Below are 22,010 nucleotides of genomic sequence, written 5' to 3'. Positions count from 1 at the left end.
ATTAAAAAAATGTTCAGAAACTCAACAATACTCTGTTCAGATTGACTCTCCTTTGGTGACGTTGATGCTGTTTTTGCTCCATTGACTTCCATTATAATCACATTTACTGATTGTAAAGCTGACAGCAGATAATCATGCTTTGTTTGCAATCAAAAACTGTGATTATAATGGAAGTCAATGGAGCAAAACAGCCCCAACATCACCAAAGGGAGTCCATCTGAACAGAACACAAGGGTTAAACCAAAAAGGAAGATTTTAATAAAATTTAATTGACAGAAATGACATACTTCAGCTTAAGGAACTTGTGATGGACTGTTATTTCAGATAGAAAACAGTATGACCAATGCACCAAACAGAGCTGAAGCTAACCACTATTAACTTATTGCACTTCTCACTTTAAATGCACACGGCACACCTGTTTAACTGCCATTATTTGGAGTTTGTACTTGTAAATGTCAGACATATACTCATGATTTTGTCATCTGAAAGGGTTTTTTTATGTGTATGTTGACGTTATGTCCTGTAGATGTCAGGCCTGTTCACACCAAGAGTTTCTGGCACAAAGAAACTTCACTTCAAGATGGTAAACATGTTTTTTGTATGCATATATTAAGATTTATTTAAATAGACTATGCATCAAACTTTACTGCAAAAAAAGGATTTGCAAATATTTTATATCTTAACCTCCACCTTGGTGTGAACAGACCTTTACTTAAGCACAACTTTTAAGCACAAGATCATATTCTATTTAATTATTGTGTACTATTATTAACAAAGATTATTTAGCAGCCTAATAAACTGCAACAAAGATATATTCTGTATAATATTCTTCATTAATTCCCTTTGTTTAAACGTATTCTGAATGTTTGCATTATTGCAAATATACGGTCTGTTTCTACTGAAATATTGTGACAGTCTTTTAACTATTGTACTGTATATTCACACCAACTCAATACAAACAATGGACATATTTGTTTTCTTTGTATTGCCTGGAAACACTGAGAATTGATTCTGATGTTGTTTTGTGTTTTTGTCAAAGAGTTCACAATGTATTATTTAAAATGTTTCAGTTCATCTGAATGGAAGAACCCCGAACATATGAGCTGGACAAGACCAATCCCTGCTGAAAAAAACAGCTTAAACCAGCTTAAGCTGGTTTTAGCTGGTTGACCAGCCTGATTTTAGAGGGGTTTTTGCCATTTCCAGCCTGGTTTTAGCTGGTCAGGCTGGAAAATGACCAGCTAAAACCAGCTTGACCAGCCTGGTTTGAGCTGGACATAGCGAGTTTTGGCTGGGCTCCCAGCCTGGTTAGGCTGGTTAAGCTGGTTTTAGTTGGTCATCTACCAGCTAAGACCAGGCCGGAAATGGCCAAAACCCCTCTAAAACCAGCCAACCAGTCTAGGCTGATTTAAGCTGTTTTTTTCAGCAGGGATGTGAACCCCACAAAATAACAATGAAAATATTATTTTATTTAGTCTTTCTTATTTTATGTATTATGGCTCGTTTCCACTGACTGGTACTGTACGGTTCGTTTCGGTAGAGTTGTTTGCTTATTTAAAGCTCTGAGATGAGAATATGTCCGCAATGCTTGAGAAAAGCAAATAACAAAAAACTGCTAACAGCTCGGCTTTGTTCTGTATGTCTACAATTGGTCAATATAACAGCCAAAATAAATGTATATTAGGGCTATTGTTGTGTATTCAAGGCTTTATTTTTTAGTGATAATGTAACAGTATATTGAAGGAGCACGTGATCGATCTCGCCGCAGAAGAAAAGCGCGCGAACAGGGAGACTGAGGAAGACGCCGGATGATCTGAGGTAAAACATTTCTCGACGATTAATCCCTATAACTTTGAAAAAAGAGTGGAAATCGTTAATTAAGCAATGTTATCATACGGTATCATTTCCCCGCGCGAACGAGCTGTGTTTTTACGAACATAACAAAAATCTCTCGATCTGACACGATTGTTTACGCTGTACATATTGTTCGTATCAAAATCATTCAAATACATCAGTCTTTAGCTAGAAACATTTTGTAGATTCTCTTTAACAACAACATAATCATCAACAAAAACTATGCACAACGTTACCACAAAGCAAGTAAACCACAAACATTATTTTGGCTTGATAAACCTAGCATGAAAGTTAGAAATGATTAAATAAAAAAATTTATATGTTTGAAGCAGTTTTATAAACTTGGAAGCCAAGCTGTCAAGCTAAAATGTAAATAATTCAAAATAATTAAATAATTCCATATAATATATCAAACAATGGACATTGCCTTATAAATAATAATCAATCCAACTGCCTCAGTGTGTTATTTTTTTATTAAAACGATTAAAATGCTAAAAACAAACAGTAAGAACAGAATAAATAATGTTACCATTACCACATTTTCAATAATATACAATGTACATGTCAAAGAAAACAGGATCCCAAATCTCGAAGAGTATTTCATAATTGTACGTTGCTTCATCAGATTGAAGTCAGAGTGGATATATTATTATTGACATCATTTAATGACTGCCAGACTCGATTCCATCTCAATAGGTTTAGAAATGAGCTATATATGAAGTTATTTTGACATGTAACAAAAACTATTCCTCCTCCTATGAGTTAAAGCAGGGATACTTGTAAAATAAATAAATAAAATCACACATCAAGGAGCCAGAAGGCACACAAACCAGTATATGAATGTCTATGTCTATGAATGAATTATAAGCACTAGTAGAGTCATTTAAATAATAATAAAATACTTAAAACTAGGATGATCACAGCAGCAATTTCGACTTTTATCCTGACAAATCTTGCAGTGCATTCAATCAGCTTACTGGGCAATGTGGTTGTGGGTGGAGTCTGATAGAGAGAGTTGTGGGTGGAGTATGATGGAGTGAGACTGTGGGTGGAGTCTGATAGAGTGAGTTGTAGGTGGAGTCTGAGGAAGCAAGATTGTGGGTTAAACCTCATATAGATTGTGGGTGGAGTCTGATGTACTGAGGCTGTGAGTGGAGTGATGGGGCGAGGTTGTGGGTGGAGTCTGTTGTAGTGAGGCTGTGGGTGAAGCCTGATGGAATGAGTTTATGGGTGGAGCCTGATATAGCAAGGCTGTGGGTGGAGTCTGATGGAGTGAGGTTGTGGGTGGAGTCTGTTAAAACATATAATGTTTGTATTTAAAACACACATTGACTTGTTAATCCGAAACGTATTTGGACGGTACAAACAAATATCAAAAATGTATTTTATTAAGTAAATAAAAGTCTAAATTATTCAAAATGTATTTTTTGTAATCTGTCACTTTAAGGAAAACGCTCATTTCAAAAACAGTGAATATTTACATGAAGTGCTAATATATGCGCATTTTAAATGAACAGACACAGCATTTGTTGAAGGTTATTTACAGTCACTTTATATACACACTATAGATGTCAGGGCTTAAAATCACATTTTGACTCTTTATTGTGCAAAAACCCCACATAGAGTAGCTTAATTTACATAATTACCATATATGGTCACACTTTATTTTAAGGTACAATTTATTGCTCCAATAAACTCCTAATTTGCTGCATATTGCAGCAATATGCTGCATATTGCAGCATATTGCAGCATGTTTACCAGACAACGCTATATTACCAGACAACGCTATATCGCTAACGGAGCATCAAACATTCCGAGCAGACAGAACGGCGGATGACTCCGGTAAGACCAGAGGCGGAGGATTATGCATTTATATTAACAAAGCTTGGTGCACAAACTCTGTCGTCGTTGGGAGACATTGCTCTGTTAACCTGGAATTTCTAATGGTTAAATGTAGACCGTTTTATCTGCCACGGGAGTTCACCTCCACCATAATAACTGCTGCTTATATACCTCCCGACGCTGATGCCAAGCTTGCTATGAATGAACTTCATGCAGCCATCAGCAAACAACAGACTGCTCACCCGGAGGCTGCTTTTATTGTTGCGGGGGATTTTAATCACTCAAACTTAAAGACAGTGCTCCCCAAATTCCATCAGAACATTTTCTGCCACACAAGGGGAAACAAAACTTTAGACCAAGTTTACACAAACATGGCTGAAGCATATGCTGTGACCCCCCTCCCCCACTTGGGTCAATCAGATCACCTTTGTTTGTTTCTCACCCCCAAGTACTCACCCATCGTCAACCGTGTGAAGCCATCAGTAAGGACCATCAAAGTGTGGCCAGCGGGGGTGGACTCCACACTCCAGGACAGGTTTGAACACACAGACTGGAGTATGTTTGCTTCCCAGGCCACATGTGGCTCTCACACAGACATTGACAGTTACACTTCCTCTGTTCTGGAATATATCAACACCACCATAGACAGTGTTACAACCCAGAACAGATCACCACATACCCAAATCAAAAGCCATGGATGAACAAGGAGGTGCGCCTCCTGCTGAAGGCACGCAACACTGCATTCAGATCAGGGGATGCACAGGCCTACAGCACTTCCAGGGCTAATCTGAAGAGGGGCATCAAAAAGGCCAAGCACTGCTACAAGCTAAAGCTAGAGGAGCACTTTTCCAACTCTGATCCTCGGCGCATGTGGCAGGGCATCCAGGCCATCAGCAACTACAAACCCAGCCAGTCCACCCCCACAGCCACAAATGTCTACTTCCTGAACGAGCTAAATGACTTTTATGCCCGCTTTGAAAGAGACAATACAGAACCCTACACCAGGAACACTACCTCAACCGACCACTCACCTATCACACTCACCTCCTCAGAAGTCTACACCGCACTGAGTCGGATCAATGTGCGTAAGGCTGCTGGACCAGACGGTATTCCTGGGCGCGTCCTCAAAGCATGTGCAGAACAGCTCACTGGGGTGTTCACAGACATTTTCAACCTGTCACTTAACCTAGCAACTGTGCCAACATGCTTTAAAACCACCTCTATTGTGCCGGTGCCCAAACACTCCAGCCCAACATGCCTGAATGACTACCGCCCTGTAGCACTCACACCCATCATCATGAAGTGCTTCGAGCGGTTGGTCCTGGCACATCTGAAAGACTCTCTGCCATCCACACTGGACCCACATCAGTTTGCCTACCGTGGCAACAGGAGCACAGAAGATGCCGTCTCCATAGCACTGCACTCTGTACTCACACACCTGGACAATAAAACACTTATGCACGAATGCTGTTTGTTGACTTCAGCTCAGCATTCAACACTGTCATACCCTCTAAGCTACTGATCAAACTCAGAGACCTGGATATCGACACGTCTCTCTGCAACTGGGTTATGGACTTTCTGACTAACAGACCTCAGAATGTTAGATCAGGCCACATCTGCTCCACCACCATCACACTCAACACTGGTGTACCACAGGGCTGCGTGCTGAGCCCCTTCCTCTACTCCCTTTTTACCATCGACTGTAGGCCTGTGAACAGATCCAACACCATCATCAAATTTGCAGATGACACCACAGTGATTGGTCTAATCAGCAATAATGATGAGACTGCCTACAGGGAGGAGATACAGCATCTGGCCACTTGGTGCACCGACAATAATCTGCTCCTTAACACCAATAAGACCAAGGAGCTCATTGTGGACTTCAGGAAGGGACGAACAGGCTCGCATGATCCCATCCACATTAATGGGATGGCCGTTGAGCCTGTCTCATCCTTCAAGTTCCTGGGGACCCACATCTCAAAGGACCTTTCCTGGACCACCAACACCTCCAGCCTGGTCAAGAAGGCTCACCAGCGCCTATTCTTCTTGAGGCAACTTAAGAAGAACCAGCTTTCATCAGCCGTCTTGGTGAACTTCTACCGCTGCACAATAGAAAGCATCCTGACCAACTGCGTCACAGTCTGGTATGGAAGCTGCTCTGTTGCTGAGCGTAAGGCACTGCAGCGGGTGGTGAAAACTGCCCAACGCATCACAGGGACTACACTGCCAGCCATTGAGGACATCCAGAAGAAACACTGTCTGCGCCGAGCACGCAGTATTCTTAAGGACACCTCTCACCCTGCTCACAGACTGTTTTCTCTCCTGCCTTCCGGCAGGCGTTTCAGGCTCCCCCGGACAAAAACCAGCAGACTGAGGAACAGCTTTTTCCCCAGAGCTGTCTTCCTTTTGAACTCTGCCCCTCACTGACTCTTTTGCCCCCCCCAATACACCCCCCACACTCCTCTAACTTATACTCCTCACAATCACTGCACTATTTAACATTTGCACATTTAAAGTTTGCACATATTCATTGCACTGATTCATTTACTTGAACTGGACATACTCACTGCACATGGACATTTGTAATTTGTAATTATGTTTATCTATCTGCCACTCCTGATTATTAATAGCATCATGTACATATATTCATTTATGCAAATCTCTGTTCATAGCTAATACAACCTGTATATAATGTTGATAGTACATCCATCTGTAAATATCACCATAGTTTTTCTATAACTGCACTTTATAACTTATACCTGTATCCTGCACTTGCTGCTATTGCACTGCTGGTTAGACCTAAACTGCATTTCGTTGCCTTGTACTTGTACATGTGTAATGACAATAAAGTTGAATCTAATCTAATCTAATCATATTAATAGTTATTAAGGTATTAGTTGGCAGGATTGGGATGTAGAATAGGATCATGCAGAATATGGGCTTTATAAATACTAATAAACAGCCAATGTTAAAATAATACACTAGTTAATAATGAGAATCGGTAAATAAACTAAAGTAGCCAATGCACAGCTGAGGAGTTTTAATTCTTTTAATATTTCCCAAATGATGTTTAACAGAGAACACATGTTAGTTTGAATAATAACTCATTTTTAATCACTAATTTAATTTCTATTGTCTCTACCATGTCTTTGCCAACTTAAACACTACACACTGAACTACACTGTTCCAATTTACTATGACCTTTTATGTGAAGCTGCTTTGACACAATCTACATTGTATAAGCGCTACACAAATAAAGGGGAATTGAAATGATGACACTGAATTATATTTTACTACTTATTTTGCAAGACGGGTGGTGCAGTGGTTAGCATTGTGGCCTCACAGTAAGAAGGTTTCTGAGTTCTAGCTGGGTCAGTTGGTGTTTCTGTGTGGAGTTTGCATGTTCTCCCCGTGTTGGCGTGGGTTTCCTCCGGGTGCTCCGGTTTCCCCCACAGTCCAAACACATGTGCTATAGGGGAATTGATGAACCAAACTGTTGGAAACTGTGAATAAGTGTGTATGGGTGTTTCCCAATGATGGGTTGCAGCTGAAAGGGCATCTGCTGTGTAAAACATATGCTGGAAAAGTTGGCGGTTCATTCCGCTGTGGAGAACCCTGATTAATAAAGGGACTAAGCTGAAAAGAAAATGAATGAATGATTCTGCAAGACACTAGTACTCAGCTTAGTGACTTAATTAAGTTAAATAGACAAGTCACTGGACAACAGAGGTTGTTCTGTAGACAATTAAATAAAAACATTTATTAAAGGGGCTAATAATATGACCTTTAAAAATAATAATAAATAAATAAAAAAATAATAAATAAATAAATTATATATATATATATATATATATTATCCTATATTATATTATAAGAACTCTTACATTTTGCAAACTGTAGAGAATAGAATAATATCATTTCTTAAGTAGGCTAATAATTTTGACATTCATAAATAATTTCACACTTTACAGTGAGGATTCATTAGTGTGAACATGTGAACATATTTACTAACATGAGCTAATAATGAACAATACTTGTACAGCATTTATACTGCATTATTAAAGTCCACATTCATGCTAGAGAACATTAGTTAATGCACTGTAAGATAACATGAACTAACAGTGAAACTATTGTATTTTTACTAACTGCTGTGATAAATGTACTGTTCATATTAGTATAACATTAAACCATTCATTCATTCATTCATTCATTCATTTCCCTTCAGCTTAGTCCCTGATTATCACGGGTCGCCACAGTGGAATGAACCACCAACTTATCCAGCATATGTTTTATGCAGCGGATGCCCTTCCAGCTGCAACCCCTCACTGGGAAACCAATACACACTCATTCACACTCATACATGGACAGTTTAGCCTTCCCAATTCCCCTATAGCGCATGTGTTTGGACTGTGGGGGAAACCGGAGCACCCGGAGGAAACCCACACCAACACGGGGAGAACATGCAAACTCCACACAGAAACACCAACCCGCTGAGGCTCGAACCAGTGACCTTCTTGCTGTGAGGCGACAGTGCTACCCACTGTGCCACCGTGCCACCCTATTACATTAACTGATATTAACTAATACAACCCTACTGTAAAGTATTGCCAAAAAAATTTTTAATGTATTTAAAACGGCTCTTATTCCTGTTAAACTAACAGAAGGAAGAGCATTATTATAAGTGTCACCATTACATTTAATTTCTGTTTTAAAATATCCCTTTAAGAGACGTTAGCCGACACTGTAACAGAGCTATGATTATTCTTCTCATGCTCATCCTCAACCTTCTTTCCTAAAATCCTCATATATATTTTCTTAAAGGATCCACTGATGGCAGGGCTGGAGAAGTAGTAGACCACAGGATTGAGCACGCTGTTGAAGTATGTGAAGCAGACGGTGATATAAAACGCCACATTTGCATCCCGAAAATACTGGCATTCATTATGCCAGCTTTTCAGAACCCAAACAGCAATACGGGAGACATTACTGGGGAAGAAGCATATGATGAAAACCAAAGCCACTGCTAACACAAACCGCACAGCTCGTCTTATTTTACCATGTTTGTCAATTGTTTTACCCTTCAGCTGCCAGGTTATACATGTGGAGCAATAGATGACGATGAGCGTTGGCACGAAGAATTGAATAACGTAAAATGAATTGTGCCAATCAGACAGAGCATTGTGTCCTAAACAGATATTGAAGCTTTCGCACTGTGTTCGATTGTTTCGATAGTAGAAGTGTTTATCGGCGAGCAGATATACGGTCATGGCTATGATGAGCACCCACAGGCCCACAGACACCCACAGGGCTATCGCAGACCCATTTGGTTGATGCGGTTCAGCGGGTGCACGATCTTCAGATATCGGTCCACAGCCACCGCCGTCAGGAAGAAGATACCGGCGGCTCGATTGGCGGCCAGCAGAAACAGCAGCACACGGCAGAAAGCGTCCCCGTAGACCCAGTGTTTGCCTCGCCGGTAGTAGTCGGCCCGGAAGGGCAGGCAGAAGAGCACCAGCGAGTCGGCCAGAGCCAGATGAGCCAGATAGATGGAGTTGGGCTTCCAGGAGTCCCTGTGGAAGAACATGCAGAGGGCCAGACCGTTCCCCATCAAGCCCAGGACGAACTCGCTGAACAGCACAGGGGGTAACACCTCATCCAGAATGGGAGCGTCGAAAGCGCAGCACACCGATAGGAGTGTTCATTATTCTGCTGCTCTTTTTTAAGCTCTGTGGAATAAATGAACACCGTTGCTTTAAGACTCGCACTTTTATAGTGTGTGCTCTGAAGAGGCGTGGCTTGTCGGTTAGAGTGGGCGGTGACCGCCCAATCAAAAACAGAGTTTGGGTTTTGGGATTATTTCATTGGCTGTTTATAGTCATTTCTAAAGCGCTCTTTATAATGTGGATAGTGAAATGCATATATGCACGGGTTATACGGCCGGTGTAACAGTCCTCGTTTAATACAGAGCTTCTGCTTCTTTCAATACTAATTAACTTATTTAGCTGTTGTTTTTATTTGTTTTTTTTAAGAGGAGTCATTATTAGCTCAGTTGTGCGTCGTTATGTATTTCCAGCTTTCAACAATATATCTAGCTGTTTTGTGTTCATTTTTTATATTAGTGAGAGATTTCGTTTAGCTCAGTTGTGCATTATTACACTTTATTTTCTATTGTTGAACTGACAGGATGTTTGTGTTGACTGTGGTCTATTTTGTCAGGTTATGCTGTGGCCATGTCATGTTTATGTTTGGCTTGAGGGTGAGTTACTACAGCATATATATTATATAATGTATATAGATAGATATGCAATAATAAAATAACAAACACATAAAAATACAACAGTTATTTGTAATAAAAATGAATGTGCTCATTACATGCAATGAAAATAAGGCAGTTTAATGTTATATTTAATTCATGTAAAGTAGACATTTGTTTAGCTCAGTTGTGCATTATTATACTTTAGATGTTCTGTTGTTGAAATGACTGGATTTTTTGTGCTGACTGTGTTTTATTCTCTCAGGTTCTGATGTAATGAGTGTGGATGTTTTGCTTGAGGGTAAGTTACTCTCTGAGAAATACATTATTTTTCTTTAATTGTACATGCTATAATGTTTAATTATACGTGGTCTTATTTAATTGACCAGAAAGGAGTGTTGTACAATGTGTGGTAAGTGTAAAGTGACAAAAATAAAGACCATGCAACACTAATGATGTAGTTAAACACAAAATTATTAGTCTTTATTTTATTGCATTTTGTTAATTCGAGAAAATGCATTTTTAACATAACAATTTTAATAACTAATTTCTAATAATAACAGTTTTAATAACTAATTTCTAATAATAACAATTTTAATAACTAATTTCTAATAATAACAGTTTTAATAACTAATTTCTAATAATAACAGTTTTAATAACTCATTTCTAATAATAACAGTTTTAATAACTCATTTCTAATAATAACAATTTTAATAACTAATTTCTAATAATAACAATTTTAATAACTAATTTCTAATAATACAATTTTAATAACTAATTTCTAATAATAACAATTTTAATAACTAATTTCTAATAATAACAATTTTAATAACTAATTTCTAATAATAACAGTTTTAATAACTCATTTCTAATACAGTTTTAATAACTCATTTCTAGTCGTTAATTTCTTTTGTTGCCATGATGACAGCACATAATATTTTACGCTATTTTGCAGGACACTAGTATTCAGCTTAAAGTGACATTTAAGGCTTCACTAGGTCATTATTGGACAACAGTGGTTGTGGTAGTGAAAATCTACAAATGTAATGTCTTAGAAGAGCTATTATTAACATTATTAGAACTTTTTAAGCTAATACTGATCTTGAAAGTTATTTACAGTAAAATAAATGCTTTTATTCCAGCCAAACTAAACTAACTTTCTCAAAAAGAAATAAAAATACAAAGAATACAAATTTCACAGGAGAGTAAATCATGTTGTAGATTTCTCCAGTGAAACTGAATGCAATAAAAATAATCACAATACAAATACATAAGCAAAAATGCTATGAGTTTCAGAGAAATGTGAGCAATTAAATGTAGATTTACTGACTTTAAATGTTTTATTACTTGTTACACATTTATGAAGATAAGAACTTAAATCATGAGAGCAGCAGTATATAGATTCTATGAGAAGTCCAAGTTAATAAATATGCACATCTAAATTTGTGTGTTTGTTTATATCTCAGGCATTGTGTTTGCTGAGCTGTTCATCAGTGAGAAGAGCTGGGTGAGTTCAAAACACAACAGATTACTGATAACTTCTCAATTAAATCATAGGAAAATGGTTTACTTAGTGTAAAAGCACTAAACTCCTGGCTAATGCTTCACTATAAAAGTGTTATTGTATAGATACAGTATGTAAGTCCTGTTGTATACATACATCAGTACAGAGATGAATCTGCATAATTATAAATCTGCGTCTGCTTAAAGCACAAATGCTAATTTTACTCCTCCTAAAATGAACAAATAAGCGTGAGAGCGACTGTGTCGTGGGCTATAGAGTGTCAGATACACAAGCAAAAACATAACAAGTGAATATGCACAGGGGACGGTTTCAGATGTTTGTTTTGTTTTAATATTTTCGTTTCCTTGTTTTAGCTTGAATTAATAACTAGATGTTACATTAATATCAGATGAGAGACGCGCACTGTAGCCTGTGTATTTCTGTGAAAAGTGTTTTTGGTATGATATTATACACTCATGAATGGTAACCCTTTACAGTTTTGAATGATGTCCTGCACGTGTCTTTAATTCAGCCTATAGTGACAGAAATCACAGAGCCCTCTATGTCTGCTTGTAATGATGATTTACAGCCTGCTTATACATTAATTCAAATCCAAATTACATAGATAGCTATTCTGTAAATAATTCTGAATTAAACCAACATATTCTGATTCTTTTTGGATGTAACCTAGTTAAATTTGCATATAGTGCAGGATTTGAATATCGGAAATATATTTTTTAGCGGTCAATCTAAATGCATTTTAGACAGTGCATGCTCCACAAACACAACTGCGCTTCATAAAGCTCCCAGGGGCAGGTCTGTCCTCTTATGGGTTTAATAATCATATGTATCATTAAAACACTGCTATAGTGATTTTGTCTGCTTGTTTTATCGCTCAGCTCAATGTTATTGTGTTTTGTTAGTGTTATAAGATATTGTGGTAATAAAAATGTACAAACACACCTTTTAGATTTTAGGTAGAGATATTAGCTGTGTTTCTGTCCACCTATTTTGATGTGCATTTTGGATGTGCGCATGAAAAAATGGTGGATGGAAACACCAAGATGCACATATATTCTGAATGCAATAAAAACCATGTGCGTATAATTGAGTAAGATAAACTTCTTATTCAATAAGAATAATTCAATGTGCATTAACCATGATGGAAACACTTACTGAGCAAATTGCATTTTAAAGTCATGTGATTGTGTTATAAGAGATCATGTGATGATGAGGTGTGTGTGCATGGATAAACCAGCACACAGGCTAAGCACACGTTAGAACAACTGAATGTGGTTTTGGTCATTGTAAAACGCCTGAACTATTTCAGTATTAGTGTTATTATATTATTAATGACCTTCAGAATTGTCTGCTCTGCATCTTCAAACACCACCACGCGTTCATGGTTTGTCGGCCTGGTCTTCTGAGACGCAAGTCCATTTCCATTTTTACTGTTGATATTTGGCGACAGATAATCAGGAAGAGATGGTTTTGTTGTCTTTGATTCATTAGATGGAAACGCTGCTTCATTCGCATGTTTTTTATGCGATATTCCAGTTTTACGCATACATTTAATGCACATCTTTGGATGGAAACAGCTTTTGACTTTCAGTTCTCCTATGTTCAACACTCTGCTTGTAAAGAGGCTCAGCTATGGTTAGGTTTGTTGAGGAAACTGAGAAGTTTTAATATTGAGAAGGATATTATGATTGCAGTATATAAATTACTCATCGAATCTGTCTTTACTTTTTAATATGGTTGCCTGGTTTAACTCCTGCTGTGTTATAAAACTTTCAAGGTTATTAAATTTAGCAATTGAGAGACAAACGCCTCTTACTGGATTATTTACTGCAGTGTCAAATAGGCCTGTCACGACATCAGTTTTCATTGTAGGATATAGTGCACCAAAATATATTACTATAAATGATATTATTGTCATTTTAAGACCATTTTATGCCACTCACTATATAATGCCAGAGTGACAATATAATATCATCACAATGCAAGTACACTCTTCCAAAGAACACGTCATATTTCATTCTTAAGAATATTTTAATGATAGTAATTTTAATCATTTTTATAATCAGGCATTGGAATCAGAATCCAGCATATGTTTTACACAGTGATACCCTTCCAGCTGCAACCCAGTACTGGGAAACACCAATACACGCTCGTACACTACAGCCAATTTAGTTGATCAGTTCCCCTATAGCACATGTGTTTGGACTGTGGGGGAAACCGGAGCACCCGGAGGAAACCCACACCAACACGGGGAAACATGCAAACTCCACACAGAAACACCAACTGACCCAGCCTTCCTGCTGTGAGCTGATCATGCTAACCACTGAGCCACTGTGATGCCCAGTCGTCAGACACCCACATAAAAATATACTATAGTAATTTACAGTAAATACTACTGTGTTTTTTACCCATACTGACACTGACAGCTCCAATAGAGATAGAGATGTTGCACAATCAGCTGAAATGTTGCTAGAATAGTTTTTTATGTAAGGGCGATTATATTGCATCAGCAGAAATGATTGAGCTCATGTCCATGTGTTGTGCAATAAGTCTATACATTAATTATTGTGACAGGTCTAGCGTCAAAAAGGAAATGCTTTATTATGATGAAAGACTCTTCCCATCTGCTACATGGTTCTTCTCCATCTAGAAGACAGTATAACGTTACTGTTGCGAAAAAGGCCAAGTACAAGAAGACATTTATTCCCATTAATATTAGTTTTAGACATTTATTCCCACTAATAAGGCTTTTTAATTAGAATCTTAAATTAAAGTGTTTCTGAGTGCATTGAGTCTTGTATATTTGTACTTAACTAACCCTAACGCTTTCTGAAACTGAAATAAGAGAGCACAGTTTGCAAGATCTGAGCAAACTTTTGTGACTTTTAACTGTATAGACGACTACTGTAAATATTTGTGTAGGACAACACGGTGTCTTCGTGGTTATCACTGTGGCTTCACAGCAAGAAGGTCACTGGTTCGAGTCCCGGCTGGGTCAGTTGGTGTTTCTGTGTGTAGTTTGCATGTTTTCCCTGAGTTGGTGTGGGTTTCCTCCGGGTGCTCCGGTTTCCCCCACAGTCCAAACACATGCGCTATAGGGGAATTGATGAACTAAACTGGCCGTAGTGTATGAGTGTGTGTGTGTATGGGTGTTTCCCAGTACTGGGTTGCAGCTGGAAGGGCATCCGCTGTGTAAAACATATGCTGGAATAGTTGGCGGTTCATTCCGCTGTGGTGACCCCTGATAAATAAGGGACTAAGCCGAAGGAAAATAAATGAATTAATGAATATTTGTAGCAGATTAATTGATAAATAAGATGGCAACTCTTTGTCATTCAAATTTACAACATGAATAATGTTCTGATGTGTTAAAAACTGCATTTAAGAATTGACCAAAATACTCATTAATTGTCATCTGAAATCTTCGTTAGATTTTATTAGAACATTTATTAGTTTCTTAATTTCAGACAGAATCACATTTAGTATCCGCTCTTATTCTTTGATAAATGTTCATAATTACAGCTCAGAATACATTTACTGAAGTAATGAAGATTATTTCACACAATTTTGACTTTTTATTTGCACTGAACTCATATTTTAAGCCATTAAAGTGGACATGAACTATACCTGCATTAAAGATTCTTTTATATGTACAGTTGAAGACAATAATTAGACCTCATGTGAAAGTTGTATTATTATAAAATATTTTTAAAGTGCTAAGAAGAGACATTTCAAACATAATAGTTTTAATAACTTATTTCTAAAACTGCTTTCTTTCGTCTTCGTTATGATGACAGCACATAATATTTGACTAGATATTTTCAAGATACTTTAAAGAGCATTTTAAAGCCTTATTATTTTTGAAAAATAATTAAAATTGCACAGAAGGTTGAATAATTTTGCACATTAAATTTGTTGTTACATTATTTAGGACAGCATTAATATTCTGTATCACTTTACAATAATGTTGCATTCGTTCATGTTTGTTTATGTATTTTCTAGCAAACAATACATTCATTACACTATATATTCATGTAGGTTAATGTTAGTTAATGTCAGAAAATAACTCATTGTTAGTTCATGTCAACTCACAGTGCATTATCTGATGTTAACAAGCATACATTAGGATTTTAATGATGCATTAGTTAAATTATGAATAATAAATACATTGCTCAGCATAAATGAGTTCATGTAAATGAATAATTTTATGAATTTCTCAGTGAATATAGACAATATATTTTGATGCATTTGAACAAATAATTGTTTTTAAACGTTATATCCATTAAAATAAGAGTTTGCTCTCTAAACAACTTTAACAATAGGAGAAACAATACATTTAGATAAAAACCAGTTATTGTAGAATAATTTCAACTAAATTGTATCAGTTTTATGTTTCTCTTTATTTTTTTCTGTTTATTAAAATTGTATTTCTTATTTTCACTAACATATTAATGTGTGTACTAATGTTAAGACTGTGATTGTCAGTGTTTTCGTTTGATTAGTTGATCAGTTTTGTCTTTGGTACTGACTAATTTAATGTATATGCACTAATATATTACTGTAAATCATCCTGGAGGAAATATTACTGTAAAAGAGACTCATTTATGATCAACACTGTATATTAACTGATGAAACCTTAATATAAAGTATGACCAAATACTCTACCAAAATCAATAATCACTCCTCAACCTTCTTTCCTAACATCCTCATATAATTTTCCTCAAGGATCCACTGACGGCAGGGCTGGAGAGTAGTAGACCACAGGATTGAGCACGCTGTTGAAGTACGTGAAGCAGACGGTGGTTTTAAATGCATCATTTGCGTCACTAAAATACTGGCATTCATTATACCAGAGTTTAAGAACATACATCGAGATTCGAGAGATGTTACTGGGGAAGAAGCATATGATGAAAACCAAAGCCACTGCTAACACAAACCGCACAGCTCGTCTTATTTTACCATGTTTGTCAATTGTTTTACCCTTCAGCTGCCAGGTTATACATGTGGAGCAATAGATGACGATGAGCGTTGGCACGAAGAATTGAATAACGTAAAACACATTATGCCAAGTGAAGCGAGAGTTGCTCCCAAAGCAAATATTGAAGCTTTCACATTGAGTGTGGTTGTTCAGATAGTAGAAGTGTTTATCGGCGAGCAGATATACGGTCATGGCTATGATGAGCGCCCACAGGCCCACAGACACCCCACAGGGCATATCGCAGACCCATTCGGTTGATGCGGTTCAGCGGGTGCACGATCTTCAGATATCGGTCCACAGCCACCGCCGTCAGGAAGAAGATACCGGCGGCTCGATTGGCGGCCAGCAGAAACAGCAGCACACGGCAGAAAGCGTCCCCGTAGACCCAGTGTTTGCCTCGCCGGTAGTAGTCGGCCCGGAACGGCAGGCAGAAGAGCACCAGCGAGTCGGCCAGAGCCAGATGAGCCAGATAGATGGAGTTGGGCTTCCAGGAGTCCCTGTGGAAGAAGAACATGCAGAGGGCCAGACCGTTCCCCATCAAGCCCAGGACGAACTCGCTGAACAGCACAGGGGGCAGATACGCATCCAGCAGGGGGGTTTCATAAGTGCAGCACAGTGAGGAGTTGTTCATGATGTTTCTGAGAAAGTAGACCAAACTTTGGATCTTTTGCTGCTCATATATAAATGATTCCCTGCAGACCTGTTTTTTTAGATGTCTGCTCACATGGACAACACTAACCCAGGTGTGATAGGTAAATGGTCTCTCATGGATTTAATAATCTTGGGACACTCAGAATGCACTATTAATGTGATTAAATGTAAACAGCTCATTGATTCAAATGAGTCAAACTGATTTAAATTATTTGTTCGATTTTTTTTGTTGTTTAACCTCTAGATCCAACGAACGCATTCACCATGAGAACCCCGTCTCTGTTCCCAAATGCAATCACTTCAGTTGTTTCTTTGTTTAACTGAAGAAAGTTTTGGCAAATCCAACTGTTTATTTTTATCAATCCTTTGCCTAAATAGATATGAGTGTCATCAGCATAGCTGTGGTAGGAGATTTGATTTTTTCTCATTATTTGGCTCAGAGGGAGCATATAAAGGTTGAACAGGAGAGGTGCCAGAATCGAGCCTTGTGGGATTCCACATGTCATGGGTGTCCATCTCGACCTATGGTCACCTATACTGACATGGTAACCTCTCCCTTCAAAGTAAGATCTGAACCAGTTGAGGACCGTCCCAGACAGCCCAACCCACTTTTCTTATCCAGAAGTATGCTGTGATCGACAGTGTCAAATGCAGCACTGAGATCAAGCAATACTAGCACTGTTAGTTTGCCTGAATCTGTATTTAGGCGTTTATCATTGATTATCTTTATAAGGGCGCTCTCTGTACTGTGATGTGGTCTGAAACCAGATTGATAATTGTCTAAACACCCCTTGGAGTTTAGGAACTTGTTAACCTGGTTAAAAACAACTTTTTCAATGATTTTGCCAATGAAAGGGAGATTTGAGATGGGCCTGTAGCAGCTCAATAGGGTGTTATCCAGGTTGCTCTTCTTCAAGAGGGGTTTAACAACTGCAGTTTTAATGAAGTTTGGGAAAGTCCCAGAGAAAAGTGAAGCATTTACCACTTTTAGGAGATCTGAATTTGTATTTAGGTGATAATCTTTATAAGGGCGCTCTCTGTAATATGATGTGTTTGAAAACCAGAATGAAAATGGTCTAAACATCCTTTAGAGTTAAAGATCTGTTTACCTGGTTAAAAACAACTTTTGTTGTGACTAAAAGTTGTAGAAACTCAGTTGTAGTCAGTCCTTTTCAGTCTGTAGTAGCTCAGTAGGGTGTTATCCAGGTTACTCTTTTTCAAGAGGGGTTTGACAACTGCAGTTGAGTGAGTTTGGAAAAGTCCCAGAAAGAAGTGAAGCATTTACCACTTATAGGAGATCTACTGTTAAACGGTTAAACATCGTATTGCAGAACATGTGGGGAGTGTGTCTCTTAACAGTTTTAGTTACTTTCACTGTAGTAGTCTCAGATCTACATTTAATATGCACCAGATTTGAATGATTTGCTATATGATTTTATGTGACCTTTGACTTTGTATCATAATAAAACAGATATCCTCCTAGGGAAAGCTACAGGCACGCTGGTTTTCTGCTTGTTCTGTAAACATTTGATAAGAAGATACTATTATCTAAGCGGGCTCCTGACCCACATCACTGAGATTTGTTTTGTTCACCAGCTGATGACGGGGGGTTTTTGGGCCCCTGGCACTGTGGCAGAGGCCAGAGGGCTCTTATAGAGATAGGTGTGGAGCTCCCTGATTTTTGGTTGCAGCAATGTGAGAGTTTAGTTCCAGCAAACACCGGTTCCTCCATTTTCTTTGAGAAACTCAAATCAGGGGAGCCTGGTGAAAAGGAGAGCATGTCTGGTGACAGAGGCTGTGGTTCTGGAGTTACTGGCTGCTGAAATATATTGTCCTGGCTGTTTTCCTGGAGATCATTCATAAGTGCTGAGTCTTGAAACTGTTCTGATATGTCAGTCTATCTGTGTTGAGCGCAGTGTGCAGGGCGCATGCGGCAGTGTGTCCGTGAGCAGTGGTTGTTGTAGCTGCATGGTGTTATCTGTTTTGTTTTCTGCAGCCCTGTATTTACATCAAGAAACCTTGAAATCATATTTGGGTTTTCTCAGAGAATCCTCAACTGTTTCCAAGAGTTCACAGAAATCCAAATCTGAGCAGTTCTGACGGCTCTTTCGGAATATAATTCTTCCCCACATGGATGATAATCCTCTTTACAGTCTTATGCTTCTTCAATATTTTCTCAAGTTCTCTGTTTACATCAGAACCTGTTGCATGAGGGAAGCAGTATGTCATTGTAGCTCTGCTCCTTAAGTTCCTGATTATTAAATCGCCCACAATCAGAGTTTTGACCTCTCTTGCGCCTGTGCAAAATGCCGCTGACTGCTCAGCCTCAGCTCCTTTCCTGTTTGCTTGCATATGGGGATTCTTCACCCAAATTACTCAATGCTCCATATCTCGTCTGGAGCTGTACTTGAGTCCGAGCTGCATTTGGGGTAGAGGACGCTAATGCATCAGCGTATAATTCTTGTGATCTGACCCGGCGAGTACCTTTTGGTCTTGCGCCATGTTTGCTTTTGGTTTTAGTACCTTATGGTCTCTTATGGATTTAATAATCTTGGGATGCTGTAGACACACCATTAACATGATTAAATGTTATCAACTCACTGAACGATCCATTCAGAGTGACTGTCCACTAAATGATTCATTGATTCAAATGATCCATTCAGAGTAAGTCTCTAATAAACTCATAAAGGTAGCTCTAAACTCTGGAGAAGTTTGGATCTTTTCTCCTCATGTATAAATGATTCCCTGCAGACTTGTTTTTTAGATGTTTGCTCGCAGGTTTTGGTGTAGCTGTAAGCAAGCACAGCAACAACACAAACCCAGGTGTGATGGGTAAATGGTCTCTTATGGGTTTAATAATCTTGGGATGCTACACATGCACCATTAAGGTGATTAAATGTAAACAACCTACTGATTCAAATGATTTGTTTAGAGCAATTCTCTAACTCACTGTTTCAAATGATCCTTTCAGAATGGGTTTCCAGCAAACAACTCACTAATTCAGAACATGCATTTAGAATGAAACTCTAGTTAACAACTCACTGATTCAAATGATCTGTTTAGAGTGAGTCTCCGACTCGTTGGATCAAATGATTCTTTCAGAGCAGAAACAACTCACTGACTCAACTAATCCATTCAGAGTGAGTCTTTAGTTAACAACTCACTGATTTAAATGATTCGTTCAGAGTTAGTCTCTCTAGTAATTTAGAATGCATTTAGCATTTAGAATGAAACTCTAGTTAACAACTCACTGATTTAAATTATCTGTTCAAAGTGAGTCTTCAGTTCATTGAATCAAATGGTTAGTTCAGAGCAGAAAACAACTCACTGACTCAACAGATTTATTCAGAGTGAGTCTTTTGTTAACAACTCACTGATTCAAATGATCCATTCAGAGTTAGTCTAAACAACTCATTGATTCAAATGATCCATTTAGAATGAGTCTCTAACTCATTGATTCAAATGATCCATTTAGAATGAGTCTCTAACTCATTGATTCAAATTATCTATTCCGAGTGAGTGTCCAGTACAACTCGCTTGTAAAAGTAGACTAAACTCTAGAGAAGTTTGGATCTTTTCTCCTCATATATAAATGATTCCCTGCAGACCTGTTTTTTTAGATGTTTGCTCGCAGGTTTTGGTGTAGCTGTAAGCAAGCACACGGACAACACAAACCCAGGTGTGATGGGTAAATGGTCTCTTATGGATTTAATAATCGCAGCGCTCTGCATCTTGGGACGCTACAGACGCACCATTAACGCGATTATGTGAGGATAGTTTACACTTGGGTGAAAAACTGAACAATGCAATTAACTTCTTGTTTTTGTTGGACATGATTATGCATGTTCTGTTGCTGGTGTGAGATTCATCCAAACACCTCTATTAAGAAATGCGCAGGTTATACACTATAAAAAGTGATTACCAATGTTTACGAATTGTATTTTTATTCCTTCTACTGTGGAAGTCAATGGCCAATTTAGGACATTCTTGTAAATGTTATTTTATATTCAACATTAAACAGAAACTCACTTTATTGTGCGTAGAGGGTAAAACATTTTGTTTATGAATGGGCTGTCCCTTTAAAATTCATTCATTTGTTTTCTTTTTAGCCTCCTTATTAATCTGGGGTTACCACAGCGGAATGAACCACCAACTTATCCAGCATATGTTTTACGCAGCGGATGCCCTTTCAGCCGCAACCCATCTCTGGGAAACTCCCATACACTCTCATTCACACTCATACACTATGGACAATTTAGCCTACCCAGTTCCCCTGTACCACATGTGTTTGGACTGTGGGGGAAACCGGAGCAAACCCACGCGAATGCAGGGAGAACATGCAAACTCCACACAGAAATGACAAATGACCCAGCTGAGGCTCAAACCAATGACCTTGCTGTGAGGCGACAGCACTACCTACTGTGCCACCGCATCGCCCGTCCCTTTAAAGTGTCTTTGCAAAATAAAAAGATATTGCAATGCAAACAAGATTTATCCAAGTTCTGCTGTTATGATCAAGGTAATAATAAAAGTCTTAAAAAGTTTCTGAGTAAAATGCAGAGAGAGCCAACTAGACAAGAAATACTAGAGGAAAATACACATACAGCAAAACTGGAACATTGCATTGTTGACTAAATGTACGTTTTTTTGTTGTAAAGGTGGGAGTAAATCTGATGAAGATGCGGAGCAGGATTGAGGGATGCTATGCTGATGTTCTCCATAAAAGGACACGGTGAGTAAATTCAAATAAACGACATTAACTGAGAGTTTAAAGATGAAACTAGAGCTGCATGTGGACTAGGGGAACAATAGTCCAGGGGTCTTTCTTTTAATCTTTTGGCATATTATTATAGATGCAAATCATAAGATAATTAAAGATAACATGAGTTATACATTTCCATTGATTA

General features: G+C 38.2%; 2 protein-coding genes across 2 annotated transcripts; both read right to left on the bottom strand.

Annotated features, from left to right (window-relative positions):
- Positions 1 to 8,417: 8,417 nt before the first annotated feature.
- On the bottom strand, positions 8,418 to 9,394 carry LOC130235965 (hydroxycarboxylic acid receptor 2-like; the record flags this gene model as incomplete). Its single annotated transcript, XM_056466494.1, is given in 2 exon segments — positions 8,418 to 9,007; positions 9,010 to 9,394. Coding segments are annotated over 2 exon segments (975 nt in total), but the record flags the coding sequence as incomplete, so codon positions are not given.
- A 6,757-nt stretch (positions 9,395 to 16,151) lies between these two features.
- hcar1-2 (hydroxycarboxylic acid receptor 1-2) lies at positions 16,152 to 17,083 on the bottom strand. The gene is given in 4 exon segments (XM_056466296.1): positions 16,152 to 16,189; positions 16,192 to 16,224; positions 16,227 to 16,677; positions 16,679 to 17,083. Coding segments are annotated over 4 exon segments (927 nt in total).
- Between the last annotated feature and the right edge of the window lie 4,927 nt (positions 17,084 to 22,010).

Source organism: Danio aesculapii, chromosome 10, assembly GCF_903798145.1.
Source record: "Danio aesculapii chromosome 10, fDanAes4.1, whole genome shotgun sequence".
Taxonomy (NCBI): Eukaryota; Metazoa; Chordata; class Actinopteri; order Cypriniformes; family Danionidae; genus Danio; species Danio aesculapii.
This window is presented reverse-complemented; position numbering and strand designations above follow the sequence as displayed.